Source organism: Impatiens glandulifera, chromosome 1, assembly GCF_907164915.1.
Source record: "Impatiens glandulifera chromosome 1, dImpGla2.1, whole genome shotgun sequence".
Classification (NCBI taxonomy): Eukaryota; Viridiplantae; Streptophyta; class Magnoliopsida; order Ericales; family Balsaminaceae; genus Impatiens; species Impatiens glandulifera.
This window is the reverse complement of record NC_061862.1, coordinates 102,771,375-102,795,414: the sequence shown is the minus strand read 5'-3', so window position 1 is coordinate 102,795,414 and position 24,040 is coordinate 102,771,375. Positions and strand designations below refer to the sequence as shown.

The 24,040-nt window shown below is 27.5% G+C and overlaps 4 protein-coding genes across 4 annotated transcripts; 2 read left to right on the top strand and 2 right to left on the bottom strand.

The window, feature by feature from the left end:
- The first annotated feature begins 7,886 nt into the window (after positions 1 to 7,886).
- Positions 7,887 to 11,825, top strand: LOC124919451 (3-phosphoshikimate 1-carboxyvinyltransferase 2-like). The gene is made up of 8 exons (XM_047459689.1): positions 7,887 to 8,451; positions 8,532 to 8,779; positions 9,658 to 9,811; positions 9,885 to 10,099; positions 10,198 to 10,315; positions 10,846 to 11,056; positions 11,268 to 11,329; positions 11,391 to 11,825. Exons 1-8 carry the CDS (start codon positions 8,101 to 8,103, stop codon positions 11,607 to 11,609), a joined length of 1,578 nt encoding a protein of 525 aa, XP_047315645.1. The 5' UTR covers positions 7,887 to 8,100; the 3' UTR covers positions 11,610 to 11,825.
- A 1,681-nt stretch (positions 11,826 to 13,506) lies between these two features.
- LOC124919449 (UDP-glucuronate 4-epimerase 2) lies at positions 13,507 to 15,223 on the top strand. The gene has a single exon (XM_047459687.1). It carries the CDS (start codon positions 13,751 to 13,753, stop codon positions 15,065 to 15,067), a length of 1,317 nt encoding a protein of 438 aa, XP_047315643.1. The 5' UTR covers positions 13,507 to 13,750; the 3' UTR covers positions 15,068 to 15,223.
- Positions 15,224 to 16,603: 1,380 nt separating this feature from the next.
- LOC124919450 (photosystem I reaction center subunit III, chloroplastic) lies at positions 16,604 to 17,463 on the bottom strand. The gene has a single exon (XM_047459688.1). The coding sequence runs from the start codon at positions 17,407 to 17,409 to the stop codon at positions 16,741 to 16,743; it is 669 nt and encodes a 222-aa protein (XP_047315644.1). The 5' UTR covers positions 17,410 to 17,463; the 3' UTR covers positions 16,604 to 16,740.
- A 2,828-nt stretch (positions 17,464 to 20,291) lies between these two features.
- On the bottom strand, positions 20,292 to 22,355 carry LOC124938911 (myeloid leukemia factor 1-like). Its single transcript, XM_047479435.1, has 5 exons — positions 21,813 to 22,355; positions 21,647 to 21,727; positions 20,635 to 20,710; positions 20,437 to 20,532; positions 20,292 to 20,320 (listed from the first exon to the last, which is right to left on the bottom strand). The coding sequence occupies exons 1-5, from the start codon at positions 21,963 to 21,965 to the stop codon at positions 20,292 to 20,294; spliced, it is 435 nt and encodes a 144-aa protein (XP_047335391.1). The 5' UTR covers positions 21,966 to 22,355.
- Between the last annotated feature and the right edge of the window lie 1,685 nt (positions 22,356 to 24,040).

Below are 24,040 nucleotides of genomic sequence, written 5' to 3'. Positions count from 1 at the left end.
TATTTTAATTTTCAGTTTCAACTTTTAAGATTGGATAGTTGAACATTTATTTCATATTTGATTTGTTTGGATATAAGGTTTTGAAAATTTATGTTAAATTGTATAAACTTTTTGATGTGTGAGGAATACTTAGATGTATATTTTAAAAATAAATGAAACAAAATGATTTGTTTTATTGAAGGTTCAGCTCATATGGTCTAACTAAACGGTTGAAATTGAATTCATCATTGTTTCTTCTTTTTTAAATCGATTTTATTGGTTTGGTTAAATAAGATAGATATGAGAATTGAATCTTATATTAAAAGTGATAAACAATATATTATGCCTATTTAAATAAAAACACAAATTAAAAAGAAAGAAAAAAAGTAATAAAAGCATTATAAATGTACACACATTTATTATGAAATTATATTTTTTTTTAATAAATGAGAGCTAGAATGATAATACAATGTCATTTAAACATTTATTATGAAACTATTATATATGATTATTAATTATTATTATTATTATTATTATATAAACATAATCTCAAAATTCTTGACTAACACATAGTGTCAATTTTTTTTAATATAATTAATGATATTATTCATCGTGTAAATATATATAATTTAGTTTATGAAATTTTTATGAATTTGATTATTTCCATATATATTATATATGTTCATCAATTGTCTTATCAGGTATTATTCATTATTTGTTCATATACATTATTTATATATAACAAATAGGCCTATATAACAAATAGGCATAGGCATAGGCATAGGCATAGGCATAGGCATAGGCATAGGCATAGGCATAGGCATAGGCATAGGCATAGGCATAGGCATAGGCATAGGCATAGGCATAGGCATAGGCATAGGCATAGGCATAGGCATAGGCATAGGCATAGGCATAGGCAGACTTGGGGTTGACTCCAACTTGGATCTCAGATGTAACTTTTTATGCTTCGCTTTTTTTTTTTCAATAAAATTTCCACGATTATTAGAAGATGGAGACTCGTCATGCCCTCTCAATGCACAAGCTTGCAAAATGAGCCACCGAGTGTTTTTAATAGTTGTTGTAAGCCGTAATGTGTTATTTTGTTTTTCATCTGAAGACTATGCATTCAGTACTTTGTCAATATGACAATGATATTCATTAGATTATCAAGATATTCAACTGCTCTATTATGTGGTGAAATATTACATCATATATGCATAACAAAAGAGCATTTATCCCCATCATTAACTCGTTTTCAATATTTGAATCCATCTATTGTAAATGTAGGTTTTTGGGATTTCTTATGTTCAAACAAGAAACATGGGAAACAAAAAGCAGCATCTTTCAAAAGAGAGTATTCTAACCAAGTAAATTTCTTAAACCAATGACTTTGGAACCGTCGATTTTGATTTCCAAATTTGATCGGCGGGTACTCATCCTTAATAGGTTGATATGACTCCATCTTGATATAAGCTCGTTTAATTTCATCCATTTGATTAAAAGATATTTTCATATCGGAATACGTAATGCTGGATCAAGTTTAAGAGAACTTACATCAACATCAATTCTAGGAGATTTGTTAGGTTCTTGAATAGGGATATCAAATTCTTTATTTAAATACCGAATTAAACCAATGTAACTATTTTAACTTGTTTATTAATATTAATTTATATTTTCTTATAAATTTTTGAAATAGTTTCAAATTAAGAAATATAAAACACTACTATTATTTTAATTTTTATATTTTACCCTTATAAACAATTTGTATTATTAATTATATTGAAATAAATAAAAAATAATGTATAATTATTATATAAATATAATTTTAAAATAAATAATATTATTTATATATTAATTAAAATTTATGTATTATTATAAATATTAAAAAATATTGTTAGTATAAAATAAAATATTATTTTAAAAAAATTAAAATAATATAAAGGTGAGGCCAAAGTTTGATCACTTAACATCATTTACACAGTTTAATTACATAACCAACTGGACTAAAATCACATGTCAAATATATATAAAATATTTTATTTTAAGATTTTAATTTAGGTGGGGCTGAAGCCCGCCCTAGCCCATGCATGGCTCTGCCCCGCATAGAATATTGTTGATATATTTTTTAATCTATTTAACAAATTCATCAATTGATCCAAATGGACAATTTTTGAAATTTAGTTAACTGACTTAAACAATATAAATGTATATTTTGATAAATAAATCGATCAAACACTATATTCATTGTCAATCTTATCTTTTTTTTCTATTTTGCACTCAATGCTCTTTCTCTGTGAATCTTTTTGTCTATCTTTTTGATAATTTCAACTTTATTAAATAAAATATGTTGATGCGAAATGGATAAATTTTGGCATAATTCAGCATATTCTTTATTTCCTTCCCACATCCATTGTTCATGGTCCAACTTAATTGTCACAACTGAATTTTATATAGGTTATTATAATTTTTATTTTAGATTTTGGATAAGAATTTTACTTATAAATAATATATATATATATATATATATATATATATATATATATATATATATAATCTTCTAGAATTGAGTTAAGATGTAACCCTTATAAAAACCTCCATAATGACTCCAATAGCTTCTTTAAATCTTGATTGCTTAGAATAAACCTTGACCAAATTATTTTAGGCTACTTTTTTTTGAAGTCAAATTGAAATTGGAATTTTAATTTCAATTTTGTGTGAATCAATTCAATTCATATATATTATATTTGTAAAAAGAATATAATAAAAATAAATTTAATATATATTATTTATTTTATTAAAATATTAATTTGATACAATAATTATAATAATTTAAGTGTCGAGATATTTTTTTTAATTTCTATTTTCATTAAAATCGGTTTAGCATCTATCTTCGTAAATTAAAAAAAAATATCGGTTCAACATTTTAATTTGTTAAAATTAAATTAAAATATCGATTTAACGTGTTAACTTTTAAAATTATATATATATATATATTTCAAAATGTTAACTTACTAAATGAAAAAAAAAAATTGGTTTGATATTTTAAAACCCTAAATTTTTATAAAAAATTATCGATTAAAATTTTAATTATATTTTAAGTGATAAAATAATAAGTTATTTTTTTGAAAAAATATAAAAAAAATGAAATTATAATTCCGAGCTAAATATAGTAAAATTGAGAACTATAAAACTACACTAAATTGATTTTTTTTTTTAATTTTAATTCTTAATATTAAAAATTAATCAAACTTAAAAATTTTAATTTTAATGTCCATTTCAGAGTTACCACCTTTCGAATTTTAGTCTATCTCTATTTATAATAACCTATTTAAAAATACTTATGGTTTGAATATAAGTTTTAATTGAGAAATTATTAATAATTTTATAAATTTATGTTTAATTAAGTTATATCTTAAATATTATCCCAAATTATTTTTCTTAAATAGACATGGCTATCATATCAATTAAAGATGGCATATAAGCAGAACCCCTAACAACCCTTGAAGGGCAGTTGGTTTTATTTTATTATTAATTAAGCACCTACCTTCCTACCAAATGTTACACACAATTGTTTGATCAATTTCAATAATATCATTATTTTTAAAAAACTTTAATGTTATGAAAACAAATTTGGTAGACGAACTTATGTATTACAAGTCAGTATGCAATATATATAGTCATAATTTTAATATTTATTATTATTTAACTTTATATTATATAATAATAACTCATGACCATTTTTAAGAAAAAAAATTGTGAATACATGTTTTTGATAAACTATTATATGATCTTTTAAAAAAAAATGATTGATTGTCCATCAGTGTTATGAAATTTATTATAGTATTAATTTTATTAGTATAAATTAAGTTTTATTTAAAAAAATCTTTTGTTTTGTTATATAGATTTTTTAAATTGAATTTTAATTATCTTGTAAAATCTATTGTTATCTATTTTTTTTATCATATAATGATATTAAAAAAAATGTCCAAACTAAAAAAGAAAATACATGTCATGAAAGCAAGGATTTGTTGTTACTAGATATTTCTCTTTCTCGAGAGGGACAAAACGGTCAATTTTTTATTTTTAAATATGACAGTTTTGCTTCTCCTAGAGGAACATAAAGGATACCATATCATTTTTGTCATTCTATGAAAATTATTTTACTTCATTTAATATTAATTATGAGAAATAATTAGGTGAGGAAATTTAATAATATATTGATTATATACTTATTAAGTTTACTAGTATAATTTGATTTTAAGTTTTATTTATAAAAGAATATATTATTTTGTTATATAAAATTTAATTAGTTTGTATAATCTTGTATTATAATTTACTATTTGATTTTACATTATAATTTCAAATAAATGTTCCAAATTTAAGTGAGTAGATATATGTTTACAAGGTATATGATGTAAAAAAATAAATAAATTATAGTTTAATAACTATGAAATTAGATTGAGATTGGCATAATTATGAACTATATGTCAATAGATTTTAAGATTAAGAATTGAAATTATATTTAAATTTTAATAAAAAATTGTGATTTTATAATTCACAATTTTATTATTTTTAGTTTGAGATTGTAATTCAAATATTTATTTTTTATTTTTTTCAACCAAATATCATATTATTATATTTAATAATTTTATTTGAATTTAAAAAGTTAAAATGTCACACCATTTTTTATTATTAAGAATCTTAGACAAAATTTTGATATCTTAATAATATAGATAATATATACTTAAATTATTTTTAATATATTTTTTAAAATCTAAAAATTTAAAATAAATTAAAATTTTATAACTTTTTCAGATATATGAATTATTCAACACAAATTTTTACAAAATTAAATTCTAATATCAATTTCAATTTCACTTCATACAAACATACTCTAACATGTTTTCTATTCATAAAAAGAGTGTTATATACAAGATTTTAGATATGTTCGGTAATATTGAAATTAGAATTGAAAAGTTTAATTCTATTTTTATATTTTTAAAATTGCAAATTGAAATTAAATATAATTGAACTTAATATAATTTTATAATTATTAATTTTCTTTTTAGTTTGAAATTGACAATTTTAATATTTAATTTTAAACAAAAATATCTTTCTAATATGAAATTGTCATTCTAATATTTATATGAGTAATGATAGGGGGAGCGAAAAAATTGTAGCGAATGAGGCAGCGAATGATGTGTCATTGTACATGTCACCTAATAAATATGATGGTGTATTAATTTTTCTCTCTCTTTCATTTTAAATTGTACATGTCACCAAATTGTATTTAATAATTTCTCTCTCTTAATTCTTTTTTATTTAAATAAATTATTTAATATTTTCCCTTCTTAAATTTTATTATAAAATTATTATAAATATTTACTTAATTTAAAATTAAAAAAAATAAATTTGTAATTTTAACTTAAAATACAAATTATTAATATTTATAATAAATAAAATTCAAATTACTAATTTTCAACATATATATATACAAAGAAACGTTATATAAAAATGAAAGTTATAATATTATTTAGGAGGTGAATTTTAATATATATCTTATAAAAAAATTAAATAAAAATAAAAAGAGATTTTTTATTTTTTAAGAGAAATAAGAATGATATAAAGAAGAGAAATAATAATTTAATATGAATATTTTTTAAGAGAAATAATTCAAATTATGAATATATATATTTAATTTTTATTTTATATATATTTATATTTAAAATTTAATATATATTTTAAAAAATATGTGCATTTATATATTTTATTAATTTGATTTATTCATTCTCCTTAATATTATTTATATTAAAAATACATAAATAAATTAATTAACTATTAATAAAAAAAAATTAATCATATTCATATTTAATTTCTTATTCTTTTTTATATATATGTTTATTAATTTTTACAGTTATTACTTTTAAATATATATATATATATTAATTAATTTAAATATACAATTATAAATTAATAGATAAAAAGAGAAAAAAAAATATAAATGAAGAGAAGAGAGATAAATTATTAATGAAAGGATGAGAGATAAATAAATATATTAAAAAAGACCTAGTCATCAATCCTAATCACTTTTACACATTCGCTACACTTTCGTTACAATATTTTCGCTCCCCTATCCTTACTCTATTTATATATATATGTGTTGGGATTGAATATTAAAAGGTAATATTCTTGTGGCCTTGAGCTACCCTGATGAAGTGTATTGCACTTATATTTAACCACATAAATAATTTTTATTAAAATTGTTTCTATTCTAATTCTTTTAAAAATATAAAAAACTAATTTGAAAACACCTCAACTGCAATTGACAAAATTGTGTATAATAAAATTAAGTATATATATATATATATATATATATATATATATATATATATATATAAATACAATATTATGAATAAGATTCGATAATATTTTTTTCAAAACATAAATGCATTATACTAATATTTTTTTTATAATTACGAAATTAAATTTGTCTAGTAATAATAATATTTATTTTTTATAGTTTATTAAAAAAAATTTAAGTTCACCAAAATTTATAATTATCATTAGTTTAAATTTGTGTCATGAATTAATAACTATAATACTTTACTCATTATTGGTTTAAGGTTGAGATTGATTTGATAAAAAAAAATCCTTAATAAATTCAATTGAGCCGGTTCAATTTATATTTGTTCAATTGAAAATGTTTAATAGGTTTTTTACCATAACTAATTTTAATTTTTCTCATCCAATCACAATCTTAAAAGATTAAATTCTCCAATTTCATTCTCAAAAAATCAAATATTTCAAATTTCATTCTTAGAAAATCAAATATTTCAAATTTCATTCTCATTCCAAACCATTTTAATATTAGCTAAATTTGCTTACTATAATTTGTACTAATTTTCTACCTAGAAAGAAAACACAAATAAACTTATAAAAAAAATCTCTAAAATGGGATGGATGATTATTTGACCTGAGTTTTAGTTGTATAAATTTTGTAATTGTAAAAATTAAAGGATAGTTTTTTTTTTATAAATTATATAAAAAATCCACATTAAATATATTAATAAAATATCAAATATTTCAAATTTTGATTGTATTAATTTTCTTCATAAATGAAAGAAAACACAAATAAAATTATAAAAAAAATCTCTAAAATGGGATAGATGATTATTTGACCTGACTTTTAGTTGTATAAATTTTGTAATTGTAAAAATTAAAGGATAGTTCTTTTATAAATTATATAAAAATTCACATTAAATATATTAAAATATCAAATATTTCAAATTTTGATTGTACTAATTTTCTTCATAAATGAAAGAAAACACAAATAAAATCATAAAAAAATCTCTAAAATGAGATGGATGATTATTTGACTTGACTTTTAGTTGTATAAATTTTTTAATTGTCAAAATTAAAGGATAGTTCTTTTATAAATTATATAAAAATCCACATTAAATATATTAAAATATCAAATATTTCAAATTTTGATTGTACTAATTTTCTTCCTAAATGAAAGAAAACACAAATAAAATCATAAAAAAATCTCTAAAATGAGATGGATGATTATTTGACCTGACTTTTAGTTGTATAAATTTTTTAATTGTCAAAATTAAAGGATAGTTCTTTATAAATTATATAAAAATCCACATTAAATATATTAAAATATCAAATATTTCAAATTTTGATTGTACTAATTTTCTTCCTAAATGAAAGAAAACACAAATAAAATCATAAAAAAATCTCTAAAATGAGATAGATGATTATTTGACCTGACTTTTAGTTGTATAAATTTTGTAATTGTGAAAATTAAAGGATAGTGCTTTATAAATTATATAAAAATCCACAATAAATATATAAAAAAAAATGTGACAATACAAAATTACAAATAGCATATCCCTTCAACCATTGCCAAGATCTTGAACTGGGGTTGGTGAGAGAGTCCAAAACGACAATCATACTGTTCTTATATAATTGAATCCCAAATTTTCAATCTTTTCTCATTTCCTGCAACGAAGTTGGTTCGTTGATTGTTGTTGGTGACGCCTTTTCCACCATTGTCACCTAACTTCTCCGCCGCCTTCCCTCATTGATACATAGTGGTGTGGTGGGTGACAGAGAATGGCGCAAGTGACCAAGATGTCGTATGCGATCCAAAGTTACAGCTTCAGCTCAACTTTCCCCACTAACAGAAACAGGATATCTCAACTGGGTTCCGTTGGGTTTGGATCAAAACCAAGGATTTCCAAGAAATTTCTGAGTTTGAATAACGAGAGAGTATTAATGAACCATTCTCATCTCCAACTTAGTTCTCCATTTAAGGTTTCAGCCTCTGTGTCGACGACTGCCGAGAAACCTTCAACTGCACCGGAGATTGTCTTGCAACCGATTAAGGAGATTTCTGGTACCGTCAGATTACCTGGATCGAAGTCCCTTTCAAATCGCATACTTCTTCTCGCTGCCCTTTCGGAGGTGATCGAATGTTAAGTCATTCTCTTATTAAATTGGATTGTAAATGAAATTTTTTCAAGCTCTTTTGGTTTGTAATTCAGGGAACAACTGTTGTAGATAACTTGTTGGATAGTGATGATGTCCATTACATGCTTGGTGCTTTGAGAACTCTTGGTCTGAATGTAGAAGAAGATTATGTAATTAAACAGGCAATAGTGAAAGGATGTGGTGGTTTATTCCCGGTGGGGAAGGTGGAAGCCAAGGAGGAAGTTCAGCTGTTCTTAGGAAATGCAGGAACAGCCATGAGGCCATTGACAGCTGCAGTAACAGCTGCTGGTGGTAATTCAAGGTAAATGGATTGTTTACCATTTAATGAAAACTTGTTAGCTATTATTGGAGACTTTTGTTTGTTTGTTTATGATAATGCTATTAGTGATCTTTGCAAGCTAGTTTCCTTTCGAAAAACATCTCTTACATATTGTTTATTGGATGGTTCTGGAAACGGTTATATGGGTTTGAATGATGTATCTCACATCTTGGTACCCGCCCGTTTCTGGCTCAAATCCAAATGAGAAATGGATATGCTTGAAGAGCTCTACAAACTGTCTAAATTTCATGGCAATCGGACAGTTGGATTGGCAGGGGAGGTACTTGATGGTGGACAATTTTACCAAATGTATTTGCATGTGTATCTTAAATTTCAATGGTGGTTTTCCATATTCAAATATAACCTAGTTTCCAGATGAAGTCATTTGTACGAAGAACATGTTCATTTTCTGATACCCACCCAAAATATTGGTAAAAGTCTTGGACTAGGCTTAAGTCTCAGGATCAATTTCTATTGAAAGTATCTTGATTGAAGTGGGAAGTAATGACGGTGGGATGTTGTGCTACCTATTAATTTTTTTTTGCTCCCAAATTCTGATTGAAAAATCTAATAAATGGCTTGCTTATGTCTTTTGTTTGCTTTCTTTAACTTTTTTTTACCGAAACAAAAACTTTATTTAAGTAAGAAAAAGGAGGTTACGTATGAAAAACAGTACAGACAAGAACAACCACATAATGTTCATCAGTAGTAAAACAAAATTGCTTTCTTTAACTTGTTTTTTGTATTTCTTACTTTCTGATAGTGATACTCAGTCTAATGGGTATCTTTCTTTTTCTCTTTTCTTTGTAGTATTTGTCACTGACATTTTCATTGATTCTCATTTTCCCTCCTCCTTTTAGTTATGTACTTGATGGAGTTCCACGAATGAGAGAAAGACCAATTGGTGACTTGGTCTCCGGTCTTAAGCAGCTTGGAGCAGAAGTTGATTGCTTTCTTGGAACAAACTGCCCTCCTGTTAGAGTAAATGGAAAAGGAGGTCTCCCAGGAGGAAAGGTAAAAGCTACTTCATTTGAAAACATTAAGATTTCTATCTGAATTTAGTCTGACCACTGTGGTTGGTTGGCAGGTAAAGCTTTCTGGATCAATTAGTAGTCAATACCTGACATCACTTCTCATGACAGCTCCATTGGCTTTGGGAGATGTAGAAATAGAGATTATAGATAAACTGATATCTATCCCTTATGTGGAGATGACACTCAAGTTAATGAAACAATTTGGAGTCAATGTTGAGCATAATGATAGCTGGGATAGATTCTTTGTTAATGGAGGCCAGAAATATAAGTAAGAATTTATTCCCATTACGAAAATTTAAAAAAAAAATCTGAAACTGAAGAACGAAGATGATCGGTTTATAAACACACATATATATGTATATATAGGTCTCCTGGAAATGCTTATGTTGAAGGTGATGCTTCTAGTGCTAGTTACTTTCTAGCTGGTGCTGCTATAACTGGTGGGACTATCACTGTTGAAGGTTGTGGTACAAGTAGTTTGCAGGTACTTATTCCACATTTGCTTCATTTGAAAACGTTTTTTTTATCTAGATCTTGGTTTCACTCGAAAACTGTTAATTATTGAGCATATGATAAAAAAGTAACGTGGAAATGGTCTTACTTAAGAGACCAAAAAGACTCAGGTTTGATTCCCAATAAGATTACTCTTATTTAAGTAGGGGCTAGCCTCTCTCAGGGAATACATTGAAAATTTTGAAAATCATGTATAAAAGTGTGACTGGTTGGAAAACATTGAAAATCATGCCACCCTCAAATGCCTTATTGTCCACAGTCTAGTTTTCTGATTATCCTGAAATTTTAGACAGTATGGGCCCATTTTATCAAGTTGTGTGTTTTCAAATGTGATCTCGTCTGAATCCACGTCTAGCTAATACTTTACACAAAAAGTGTTTCAAAATGTAGATTTATCAAGATCAATAATTGGGTGAGAAACCAGCCCAAATAGGCTTTTCAAAACCATCAAATTATGTCCCCTTGATTAAAAGAAGAAAATGTTTTTTTTGCATTGTAAAGGGGGATGTAAAGTTTGCGGAGGTTCTTGAGAAAATGGGCGCCAAAGTTACATGGACCGAGACAAGTGTGACAGTTACTGGCCCTCCTCGAAATTCTTCTGGATTGAAGCATTTACATGCTGTAGATGTTAATATGAATAAAATGCCCGATGTTGCCATGACACTTGCCGTTGTTGCTCTCTATGCAGACGGACCCACAACTATCAGAGATGGTTTGTTTTAGAACTTCTTTCATTTCATTCAATTTTGTGTCAATGAGTTGCTTTTTGGTGATATCGCTACTAGCCTACTACTGATTGTTGTAATTCTCTTTTTGGTATTGAATATTTTTGAAGCTAATTCAACGATTTAGAGAAACAAACAACCAAACATGATGATTTCATTTTCTAAAACCACTTCGGTTTTCATCATTTATTTCTACAGTTGCAAGCTGGAGAGTAAAGGAAACTGAAAGAATGATAGCAATTTGCACAGAACTCAGAAAGGTATACAATGTCATTTTACTTTTGTTGTTGACATGACGATCATGAATCTTTTTTTTTATAGCTTGGGGCGATCGTGGAAGAGGGGACAGACTACTGTGTGATTACTCCACCTGAGAAATTAAATGTAACTGCTATTGATACTTATGATGATCATAGAATGGCCATGGCCTTCTCCCTTGCTGCTTGCTCAGATGTTCAGGTTACAATCAAGGATCCAGGATGCACTCGAAAGACTTTCCCCGATTATTTTGAAGTTCTCGAGAAGTTCACAAGTCACTAAACCGGGGTTTTTACTTTGAGACAAGATGCTTTTGAGGGTAATTATTTATGATGTAGTGTAGGACTATATATTTATAATGTCTTAAGAATTTGTATTAGAATGAGGTTGAAACTGAAGCTATTTTTTTTGTTTTTACCCAAGATTGAACATGTAATTTTGTGTTCATGGTTTGGGTAATTATGTAATTTAAATGTTCAAGTTGTAGCATTCACGTGATATCATCTTTCTATGAATTCATTTTCCCTTACAACTAGAACCATCGGCGGCAACATATGATTCTTGTCATTGTCAAACTTTTTATAGTTCAAGCTGGACATTGTTTAAATCACAAGTGTTATTAGTATTATTTATCTATCTATTATTTTGACTTTTATTGAGCCTTGAGGGTTAGATTAGATATTCATTATACAATTGGCTTAATTTGAACTATATTAAATATTTTAACATAATTCTTAAAAATATTTTAAAATTATTAAATTTATCGATTCTTCTTAGTTGGGTTGGGCAGGTTTGCCAATTGGCGGAGCGGATCCATGTGCACTTCTCGGTTAATGTCTTTCTTTTGGGTTGGACAGGCTTGCCAATTGGCGGAGCGGATTCATGTGCTCTTTTCGGTTAATGTCTTTATTTCCGCTCTTGATCGGCTTTATTACCGGACTGATGCTTTGGACGAAACCAATTTTCAAGATGTAGTTGATCAGATAACTATCTAACTGATTTGGTCTAAATCGAGATTGTGTTGATGTTCCTTGACTAATAATAATATTATAATATAGTCCTTTAAGAAAGTTTAAATTAAATAAAAGCAAGTCTCATGTTTTATTTCACTTTCAATTTATTAAGTTAGAGTGAGGTTGTACTTTTTAAATTAAATAAAATCAAATATTTTTAAAAATAATTTAATAATTATAATACAAACTAAATACATCAAGTATCATATATGAATTTAATTTATCTTCAATTTTACATAATTGCAAAACAAGGCTAATATAAGGTGAATATATAGCCTATGCATTTCACCATCTAAATGATAGGGTCATGTCATCCTATGGTAAAAATAACATCCTATCATCTTAGTCAATTACTAGGTCAAATGTGTCCATCCATAAATTCTAATTCTATAATGTTTTATTGCAATAAATTTAACTTTTCATCCTTTATACTAGTTTTATTTAATAGAAATCATGTTTATTTGTAATTTCTTTTATATTTATGATTATATCTTGATTTGGATATAAACACTTAAATACTTAACTTATTTAGAGATAATTAAAAAAAATTAATTTAAATTTAAATCTAAATACATAAATATATTCATTACAATTACAAAGTGTTATCCAATATGATTTATTTCTCAAATAATCAAATATATCATTAAATATCATTTTCTAATCATACCATTAAAAAAACAATTAAAATACAATTATTATAAATATTAAATTAGAAAATAATAATAAATAAATCTAAGTATTCTCGTATTAATTTTTTCAAATAATTAAAATTAGATACTCTTCGTCTTCCAAATTCATCTCTAATTTATGAATGTCTTTTTAATTATGTGAAACTAATATCACATATCTTGACACCCATTAACAAGAATGAACGATGAACTTAGTTGAACCGAATTTAAAGAACTCACGAACGATGAACTTAATTAATCCGAATTAAAAAAAAAAATCTTCTCGATTTTAGTATAAATCAATACTTAATTTTCATTGTAATTTATTAATAATGCCAATAAACCCATATTATGGGTTAACCAACTCACCTTTCATAATTGAGTTAATTACTTTTTGAAATCCAATAAGTTTAAATATGTTTTCTACTAGTTTCTCTTTAGATTCTCTCAAGAACACTACTAAAAAATCTTAGACAAAATGAACAATGACAGCCCAACCAGTCCTTCCAAGAAACCAGTAGATTCCATAAATAAAGAAAGAGAAAATTCAACATCGCCAGCACATACTCTTCTCTCTTTCTCTTTGCTTTCTCTTTTTCTTTCCCCCCTTATCATCATCATCTTCTACATTACCAATTTGGGAAGAAATTGACCCACTTTTCCCAGAGATTGTTTGACTCAGAACAAGAACAAGAAGAAAAAGTGTTTATTAGGGCTTTAATCGGAAAACCCAGATCCAGAGATGATGAATCAGAATCACATTGATGATATCCCATCTACACCAGGCAAGTTCAAGATGGAGAAATCTCCATACAACATTCACAGACTCAGATTTCAATGGCATTCTTCACTCGCCAAGCTTACTTTCTGGTCTTTCATCTTCTTGGGTTTGATCTTGATCTTCTTCTACAGATCACCTTCAACCTCATCTTCAGATTTCTCTCGTAGATCTCTCCGTACAACTTATCAAGGAGGACCCGATTGGGAAAAACGGGTTCGTTCATCCGCCAGAATCCGTTCAAGGAACGGAATGTCAGTCTTAGTCACCGGTGCTGCCGGTTTCGTCGGTACCCACGTCTCCGTCGCACTTAAACGCCGCGGCGATGGTGTTTTGGGGTTAGATAACTTCAATAGCTACTACGATCCATCGTTAAAGAGAGCCAGACAATCCCTTTTAGATAGATCGGGAATCTTCATCGTTGAAGGTGATTTAAACGATTTGAATCTGTTAAAGAAGCTTTTCGAAGTTGTAGCGTTCACCCACGTAATGCATTTAGCTGCTCAAGCTGGAGTAAGGTACGCCATGGAAAACCCTAGTTCATATATTCATAGCAATATCGCCGGATTCGTTACTCTTCTCGAAGTATGTAAATCTGCAAACCCACAACCTGCAATTGTTTGGGCATCTTCAAGTTCAGTTTATGGACTAAACACAAAAACACCCTTTTCAGAAAAAGACACAACAGATCAACCGGCCAGTCTTTACGCTGCCACAAAGAAAGCCGGTGAAGAAATTGCACATACTTATAATCACATTTACGGTCTTTCATTAACAGGATTAAGATTCTTTACTGTTTATGGTCCATGGGGAAGACCAGACATGGCTTATTTCTTCTTTACAAGAGATATGTTGAAAGGAAAAGCAATTCCAATCTTTGAAGCTGCTAATCATGGAACTGTTGCTAGAGATTTCACTTATATTGATGATATTGTTAAAGGGTGTTTAGCTGCTTTGGATACAGCTGAAAAGAGTACTGGTAGTGGTGGGAAGAAGAAAGGTGATGCTCAATTGAGAGTTTATAATCTTGGGAATACTTCACCTGTTCCTGTTTCTGATCTTGTTAGTATTTTGGAGAAGATTTTGAAAGTGAAGGCTAAGAAGAGGATAACAAAGTTGCCTAGAAATGGGGATGTTCAGTTTACTCATGCCAATATAAGTTTGGCAGAGATTGAACTTGGGTATAAGCCTTCGACTGATTTGCAGACGGGTTTGAAGAAGTTTGCTAGATGGTATATCGGTTACTATGCTAATGGTAATGGAAAGAAGAACCAGCAATGATCTTGTGAAGAGTAAAAACCGATTCGATTTTTCTATTCTAGGGTTTTCGAATTCTTTGTTCTTTTTAATGTTGTTTATTGTAATGTTTTTTTTTTGGGTTCCACTGTCGGACATTGTTATTGTTTGCCTGGAATAACAGAGCCTTATAATAGATCATTCTTGTTTGCAATTTGTGTTTGATGAAGGATTGAGGCTCATTGAAAAAGATATTGTTTTTGTAGCAACATTTTGAGAAGAGGTATGTATGGTGTGACAAATCTAGGATGGAGAGATATGTTCAATCAAAAGATATTTTTGAAATTTATATTATTAAAAGTTTTAAAAGACAACTTATCTAGGGCTTAAGTGATTAGAACAAGTTTGGGGAATGAAGTCCAAATTGAAATAAAAATGTTTACTATCTCGATAATTATGACTTATTAGTCCATCATAACGCAACGTTATGACCGAATTGAATTAAGAATGAACTTACAACATTCTTGTTATGTTCTATTTTGGATGAATTCAAGACAAACATATCGAATTAAGAATGAATTTACAACATTATTGTTATGTTTTATTTTGATGAATTCAAGAATTATACGAAGACAAACGTTAGGGTTTGGTTAATCGCTTTGGAGGCATCATTACAATTATGGGGAATGAAGTCCAATTTGAAAGAAAAATGTTTACTATCTCAATAACTATGACTTATTAGTCTAATTCATAATTGATTGTTATGACCGAATCGAATTAAGAATGAACTTACAACATCTCTGTTCCGTTCTATTTTGAATGAATTCAAGACAAACATATCGAATTAAGAATGAATTTACAACATCATTGTTATGTTATATTTTGGATGAATTCAAGAATTATACGAAGACAAATGTTAGTGTTAGGGTTTGGTTAATCGTTTTGGAGGCATCATTACACTTATGGGGAATGAAGTCCAAATTGAAAAAAAAATGTTTACTATCTCGATAATTATGACTTATTAGTTCGATTCATAACTGATTATATGATCGAATTAAGAATGAACTTACAACATTATTATTCTGTTCTATTTTGGACAAACTTATAGAATTAAGAATGAACTTACAACCTCTAGACACACGTTTAAGGTTAGAGTTTGGTTACAATTATAGAAAACAAATAAATTCTTAAGAGTCAAATACACAATTTGATTCTTATTTAAAATGTAAGAAATATAGTAATAAAGAGAAATAGAGAGTTACACTAGTTTTAACATTAAAAAAAAAATCTATATAAAAAAATTATTTTAACTAAAATAATTGGTGACATTGTACATATAAGTTGGACTCATGTGTAGAATTAATGTGGGCAAAAATATTAAAAATTAGAGTAGGGGAATGTGATAGACATGTAATTTTTTTTTCAAACCCTACCATAGGGCAGATTATGCTTTATGATTTTCTTAATATAAGAAATTGTAGGAAAATCTTATAAAAAATTAAGCCTAACCTTTAATAATGAAACAATAAGATCCATAGATTAAAGTTAATATTTGAGTATATTCATCAATCACCAATGAAATGAAACTAACCCAAATTGTTTATAAGTTTGAATAGATGGATACAAACACTTTCCTTTACAAGAAGATAACTTTTTCAGAAATGGAAATACAAGAACACATAGAAGATGAAGAAGAAAACATTGAAACTTGAATCAATCTAGAAATTGGGATCAATGAGTTCACCATTAAGAAACTCTCTATAAGCAGCAATAGGCCAACTAAATCCCCTAAAAACCAAACCAGAAGCCAAAGGAACATCAATAATAATCTCCTTCTGAGTAGGTTTCTTTTCATCTCTAATAGCAATCAAATAACTTCTTCCAACCCATCCAATCCAACCAGCAATATACAAAAACAAAATCCCAGGAGTTATAAACTCACCCCAATGCCTCTGATCACCACTCACAATCAAATGAGGCAAACCATCTGCCCCACAAAGCAAACCCTGTTTCGCATAGTTATCAAATCTCCTCTTAGTCTTCTCAATGGTCGCGTTTATAGCCAACGCCGGCGCACTATCAGGAGAATACAACTTGAGAGACGTTTGAAGTTTCTTCAACTGTTGTTTCTCTCTTTTCTCAAACTGTTTCGAGTCTTTGCATGGTGTTAGACCTGATATGTCTGCAGATGCTGGTGGAACGATTGGAGATGATGTTAGGAGGATTGATGAAAGGGCTAAAGCTGCTGAGAATGCTTTCATTGGTTCGGGAATTGAACTGTTGTTGGATGAACAGACGATCAGGGAATTGGGTTTGGATTTGGAGAGAGATGGTTTGGAGAGGAGAGATGGTTTGTAGAGATTGGTGTGAATGGTGGTGAGAGCCATTGTTGAACAAGTGAGAGAAGCTGTGATCTGAATCTGAAGGAAGAAGAAGGAAAACAGAGGTTTTTAGAGAGAGAGATTAGTGGTGGAGGGGAAGATGAGAGAGGATAAGGTGAGAAGGAGTTAAGGGTGCTGATGTGGACTGTTTTTATTGGTTGTCTGCGTCTGGTGTTTGCTGATCTGGGATTTCCTTCTATCCAAATTGGGTTCACTTTGATATTTTATTTGCTTTTAAACTTTTTATATTAGAATATTGTAGACAAAAAAGATTTTTATTTTATCTTGTTATAATTATTGTTACACTATTGTATACCCAATTGAAGTTGTTAAGTGTGTCTGCCACAATTTTAGTATTTATGATTTTCTTTTTCTTTTAATATACAATTCTTTTTATATAACTTGAAAGATATGGTTGAATTTGAATTATAAATATGAATAAGTCCGGATTCTAATAAATTCTTATAGTAATTTTAAAGAATAAGTTATGGAAGTGGTAATATGTATAATTATTGAACAGTTTTTTTTTTTTTTAAGTGTATGATATTCTTACATTTATTCTTTCTGTTTTTATACTCTTTGTAATATTATTTTTTCCTTCTGAAGTGATGAACCGAAGGTCCAAGCTTAATTTCATATCCTCTCGTAGAGTTGCAAGTAAAGACAGATAGGTCATACTTGTTTAGAAACGAAGACTTTCATATTATTTGGATTGTATTAAGAATCTGGTAATCAAAGTATTGCGTTTCCCTACTTTCCTTCAACACACTTTTATTTCTAATAAGTTGTAAATATCTTTTTATACACAATTTTGTTGAAATTACTTTATATATATATATATATATATATATATTTTTTTTTTTTATTTTAAAATTGCTATCCATATGTTTATTGTTTGAAATAGTTAAACTCTTTTCAGAAGTATAAAATGAAGAATCTAACTCCATGTATAACTAATTCTTATTATACGTTCGAAATTTAAACCCTATTGATAACTAATTTAAAACAATTTATCACCTAAGGTTTTAAATATGTCTTTTTTTCTCTAATAAGGATTAAAACATATTTTGATTGATAAACTCATTTCGTCTTCAAATTAAATTACATTCATTTTCACTAAAGAGATTACCGTCATTGGTGTAAATCACATCTAATTGGCCGATTCAAACATATCACGGGTTTTGTATTACGATATCATATTTTATATCTTATAATATTTATCCTACTATTTACATTTTAACTATATGTCATTAATATTTTTATTGTTTAGAAATGATTTAAAAGGTACAATACAAACACATAATATCTAAATATGGATGAGACAATGAGTAATAATTTCTTCGTTTGCTTTAGTGTGCAATTTGAAAATATAATAAAGTAGATGCGTTGTCGTTTGAAAATAGAGTTGAAAAAATCATCTCAATACGAAAGTGAAAAATTTGTACGCAGTAGAACTTAGAAAAATAAAATATATCACATATAAAATAAATTTGTGCACATTTTCAACATAAATTAATAATTTTATAATATTTAAAAAATTGTTTTATATATTTAGGGTATAAATTCAAACAAAAATAAATATATGAGAAACAATTAAACAAAAATAAATGTAAAAAAATAAAATATATATAAAGAGTAATTTAAAACAAAATCATGTATAAAAAGATATTTCAAATTTAATTAAATATATATGGATCATTATATTTATGAGAAAAAACAGTAAACAAGAAATATATTGATATGAAAATGTAAGGAATGATGTATATCTCTTGATTGAATCGAAAATTAAGAATAATAATTGACACATCTATATGACTCTCATGTCAATATAATTTGTGCTTCCTACTCTTCCTCTATATTTATTACCTTAAAATTAAATATACATCAATAATCTGAAACAAAAGAATGATAAATCAAAACAATGATAAATATACCATATTAATAATTAATTCAAATACATTCATAGCTAATAAGTTGGAACGAACTGGCCCAAAAATATTCACCCAAATTGTTTATTCCCAAATCCCTTCGTCTCGGTTCCCGAACAAAAATGTAATTATTATTATTATTTTGTTTTTTTTTTATAAAATGACTGTTTTACTATTTTCTAATAGAAAATAGAGAAAATTGGATAATAATTGATCATATCTCAAAAATATTTAGACATAAATATTTTTAACATTTTTATTACAAATTATCTAACAAATATTTATTTATTTTAATTTAAAAGTTAGCATAATTTAATATATATTAAAATTTGATATTTATATTTTTAAGTACCAAATCTTTTCACTTAAACAACTAACTTATAACATTTTTAATTTTGTAGACACCAGTTAAACCATTCTAACGAATTATGAGGAGTTAACCTTATATATGCAAGATTATAAACTTTTTTGTATTGTTAATAATTTGTTTAAAAACATTTTTTAAAGTTAAATTTACTTCTTATATAATTGAAATTAAAATTTTAATTCTAAACTACTTGTTAATTTAATAACTTAAAATAAAGAATACAAATTACAATTTCAAAAGAATAGAATGCATACAATTTTGTAAGTTTTAATTTAACATTATAATTCTAATAAATCAAGTAAGAAATGCTTGATATTGATTATTTCCAATAAACCAATTATCATATCAATCATTCTTTCATCAATCATATTTAAATAATTAATTAAAATATATGTTAATTTTATTTTATTCTTTATAACATTTAAAATATTAGAGAAGTATATTTTAATCATTTATCAAGCAAACTACTTTTTACACAATAACACTAACAATCCAGACTGAACTATATCCATAATTCTCCTATTTCCCTTAATAATCTTTTACTAAATAATATTGATACTAACAATTTTCTTAAGGGAAGAACCAAATTAAATTCACTTGATGTGTCCTCTACTGTTAGATGCTGCAAAATTATAAAAATGATGGAAATGAGTTAAAATACTATTTCATGTAAAAATCGCCCAAAACAGTTCAATTCGATCGGGAGTGGATTGAAAACTCGGGATGCTAGTTGGTTACCTGTAGAATGTTGTAGGTTGTGACCACCACCTTTAAAGCCAGGAAGATATCTTCGAGCAATATTTTTCCAATTCCTGTCAAAACTTTTGACTTCATCTGAATAATATGAAATGGCCATAAACAATGTGTTAGGATTCAAAAATATATATGATAGATCAATCTACTAATATTTCAATATTATTGAAAAATATTACAAACCTTGATTCAAGTTATGTAACATCTGTGTTGTGTCAACTTTTCCATCAGAATTCAGTTTCCTTGTTATGGAGTGTCCCTATTATCCAAACAACAAGTTATGCAAAGATCTCTATATGTGTTTTGGGCATCCAAATGAGAAATTTGACTGAAAATGTGTTGGATATGAGAATAACATAAATGGGTAATAATGTTGCACCGGTTAAACTAGTCGTTACTCGCCCGATATATATGAACACCTAAAATGACAAATATACCCCAAGATCTCCTTTGCAACATTACGCACCCGATACAAAAAAATGTGTATTTTTGAGGAAAAAAATGAGATTCAATCTTTTTTTTATTGTTTTTTCTTTTCTTGATAAGGAAAAGATATTAAAAAATGACAAAAAGGGAGGAACAACAAGAAACACAACTTTGGGAGATATCAATAATAACACCAAAATCCATTTTTATATTTAACGTATTAACACAGAAGGTCTGCAAAATCAACAAATTTAAAATTAGATGAAAAAAGTGAACTCGAAAAAGTTAATAATGTGGTTGAAAAGAAATTGGAAAATATTTAATAACCAAAATAGGGTGATAAAAATTATTCATAATGTTATTAGCATGACGATGTCGGAAGTTTAAATCAAAGATATATGTTGATTCGTTTGTGACCTCCTATATCTTCTTAGGACATTTGAGTCAATTAATTTGTATTTATTTAATTTAATTTTTTTAACTTTCATCTTTGCATTTTTATATTATGTTTTAATTGTTATTTTTAAATGATTTTTATTTAATTTGAAAGGATGAACAAAACAAAATTGCAAAAGATTATTAGACTCTTGCCATGTGGAACTTGTGAAATCAAAACATTATAAAAAAAGTCATAGTTAATAAAAGAATATCATGAAAATGGAGAATCCCAAACAAAAGACTAACTTAAATCTAGGTCAAACTTGGAAAGAAAGATGCATTTTTTATACCAAATCAACTTGATGAGTAACTTACAAATATTTCTTTTTACCTTGTCATGAACTCCCCTAGAGACTCTATGGGTGGCCTGACCAGTAGTTGTATCAGCTTCTCTGGATTCCTCCATTACTGTCTGATTATTAAAAAGAAACATTTTACTTACCTCCAAAGATAAAATTAATTAATTAAAAACAAGAACAAGATTAACACTTAATTACTCCATCACTAGTCATTCTTCTGGTTGATGTTGAAGTGTAATAATCTCCATTAATACCACCATAAGTAACTTTATGAAAACTGTAACTCTGAGATTTGGGTTTTGTCTGTGTCTGTGTCATCATCATCAATTCATCATGTTTATTCCCTTTCATTCTCCTATCTGTTCATCACCATTATCAATATACCTCAGACTTTAAAGAGAAGTTTTAAAACATTTCAAATAATCTTATTCCAATTTCTAAATTACCATCATCTGGATGTTCAACAACTGGTTGGTTTGCAGAATTATGAATATTCCCTCCTCCTTGGTCCTCATCATCAGATAGAATTTCCTCTATAATTGGTTCACTTGATCTTTTCATTTGACATGAATCTCCAAAAGAAACCATATTAGATAAGCCTGTTGTTCCAAACATACTATTTAATGGCTGGTTGAAGAATGGATCATCAAATGGATCAAAATCTCCTCTTCTACCCCTATCTCTCTGCATTTTTCCTTCACTAGAGACTATGAGAATCTGAACATCAAATAAACAAAGTTGGCCCCAAAAGCATGAACATGAACAAAGAACACAATGTATATATGCAAAAAGAGATGAATTTCTTGCCTAATTTCTGTGGGGAGCAATCTGATCATGGAGGAGAAAGATGAATTGCTAATAGATACAAAGATCTCATCTTCTTAAACCATCAAAATCGGAGGGAGAGATTTCTGCGAACGAGATATGGTGAGAGAAAGACGGGATAATAATAGCAAAGCTTGAACCCTCTCTCTCTATAGAACTTGCCTTATTTAGATTAAAGGTGGTCATATTTTAATGATCAAGAACCCTTTTCCCAAATTTTTTTTATCAATGTTTATATATATTAAATAATATTCAAACCATAAACATATAATAAATTTTAAATATCTATTTTTATTATTTTGAAAATGTTCGTGTAATGAAATTCACCGTCATTATAACGATGATGTGCGGAAATATCCGCTAAAATGATAATTAGATATCTGACCGAGTTTTGACGATTTTTCAAATCCAATATCATATAATTTAAAAATAATGGTACTATATAAGATCTGAAACCGAGATTTAAAATTTTAAATATTTTTACTTTTTTGAAAAATAAAATATTTTTTATAAATTCTACAAAAGGACATATCAAAATATATAATACTAGTTAATTGTTAAATTTATGATTTATGTTTGCATAGGTATGCCTATGTTGTTATTGAGTATGTAACTTAATTATGTTTAACTATAATTTATATATTGATACACTGTTATGTTTGTTGCTATGTTATAAAGCAAGATATTATGTTTATATATTAGTTAAAACAATAGGGACCAATGTAATATTTTTGACATATATAAAAGGGAGGCAGCCCCTTAGGATCTGCTACTTTTGCTAATTCCTTTTTCATCCGAAACTTATTTTCTCTTTAGCTTGTTCTTCTTCTACTAAAATCTCTTCAAGATTTTACATGGTATCAGAGCAAGAAAGCGATTTAACTGGAGGTGAAGAGATTTCGGCTAAGGAAAACGACTGCAGAAGAAATTGAAAGAAGTCCAGCAAGAACTGTAACTAATTTGCAAGAAGGTGGAGAGAAATCGACAACGGCGACAAAAGGAAGAATGGTGCAAGGCGTGGATGATCCTTTGCATGTATCATATCATGATAACCCTGGTATGTTGATTGTTACAACACTTTTCTCTGGAAAAAACTATATTAGCTGGAGTAGAAGTATTAGGATAGCATTGACGGCAAAATCGAAACAAGGTTTTGTTGATGGTTCAATCGTTTGTCCTGAAGATGAAGTTGATTATGCTAGATGAATTAAAGCAGATTCCCTAGTTAGGTCTTGGGTGCTTAATTCTTTAATTCCTGAAATTAAAGAGGATTTTGTGCACACCGAGAGCACTCTTGAACTATGGGAGGGTATCAAGAAAAGATACCAAGTTAAGAATGAGCAGTCTTCGTTTCAATTACAAACTGAAATCAGTTCAATGAAACAGAATGTTGGAGAACTAGAGGCATACTACTATAAGATGAACAGATTATGGGATGAGTTGCGTGCCCTTAATCCACTTCCAAGATGTGATTGTAGAATAAGGGTAAACAAATGTTGCAAGATTTCAGATCTTGTTGAAGAACAAGATGTCAAAAGAAGATTAGGGCAATTTTTGACAGGACTTCATTTTACTTTTGACTATGTGAGAAGTCAAATTCT

Excerpts from the sequence above, each read along its gene's own strand:
- LOC124919451 (XM_047459689.1), top strand. The coding sequence starts at position 8,101 with ATGGCGCAAGTGACCAAGATGTCGTATGCGATCCAAAGTTACAGCTTC. Across the intron at positions 10,100-10,197 it reads AATGGAGGCCAGAAATATAA|GTCTCCTGGAAATGCTTATG; the intron begins GTAAGAATTTAT and ends ATGTATATATAG. Across the intron at positions 11,330-11,390 it reads TTTGCACAGAACTCAGAAAG|CTTGGGGCGATCGTGGAAGA; the intron begins GTATACAATGTC and ends TTTTTTTTATAG.
- LOC124919449 (XM_047459687.1), top strand. The coding sequence starts at position 13,751 with ATGATGAATCAGAATCACATTGATGATATCCCATCTACACCAGGCAAG.
- LOC124919450 (XM_047459688.1), bottom strand. The coding sequence starts at position 17,409 with ATGGCTCTCACCACCATTCACACCAATCTCTACAAACCATCTCTCCTC.
- LOC124938911 (XM_047479435.1), bottom strand. The coding sequence starts at position 21,965 with ATGAAAGGGAATAAACATGATGAATTGATGATGATGACACAGACACAG. Across the intron at positions 21,728-21,812 it reads GAAGAATGACTAGTGATGGA|ACAGTAATGGAGGAATCCAG; the intron begins GTAATTAAGTGT and ends TTTAATAATCAG. Across the intron at positions 20,533-20,634 it reads GTTACATAACTTGAATCAAG|ATGAAGTCAAAAGTTTTGAC; the intron begins GTTTGTAATATT and ends CATATTATTCAG.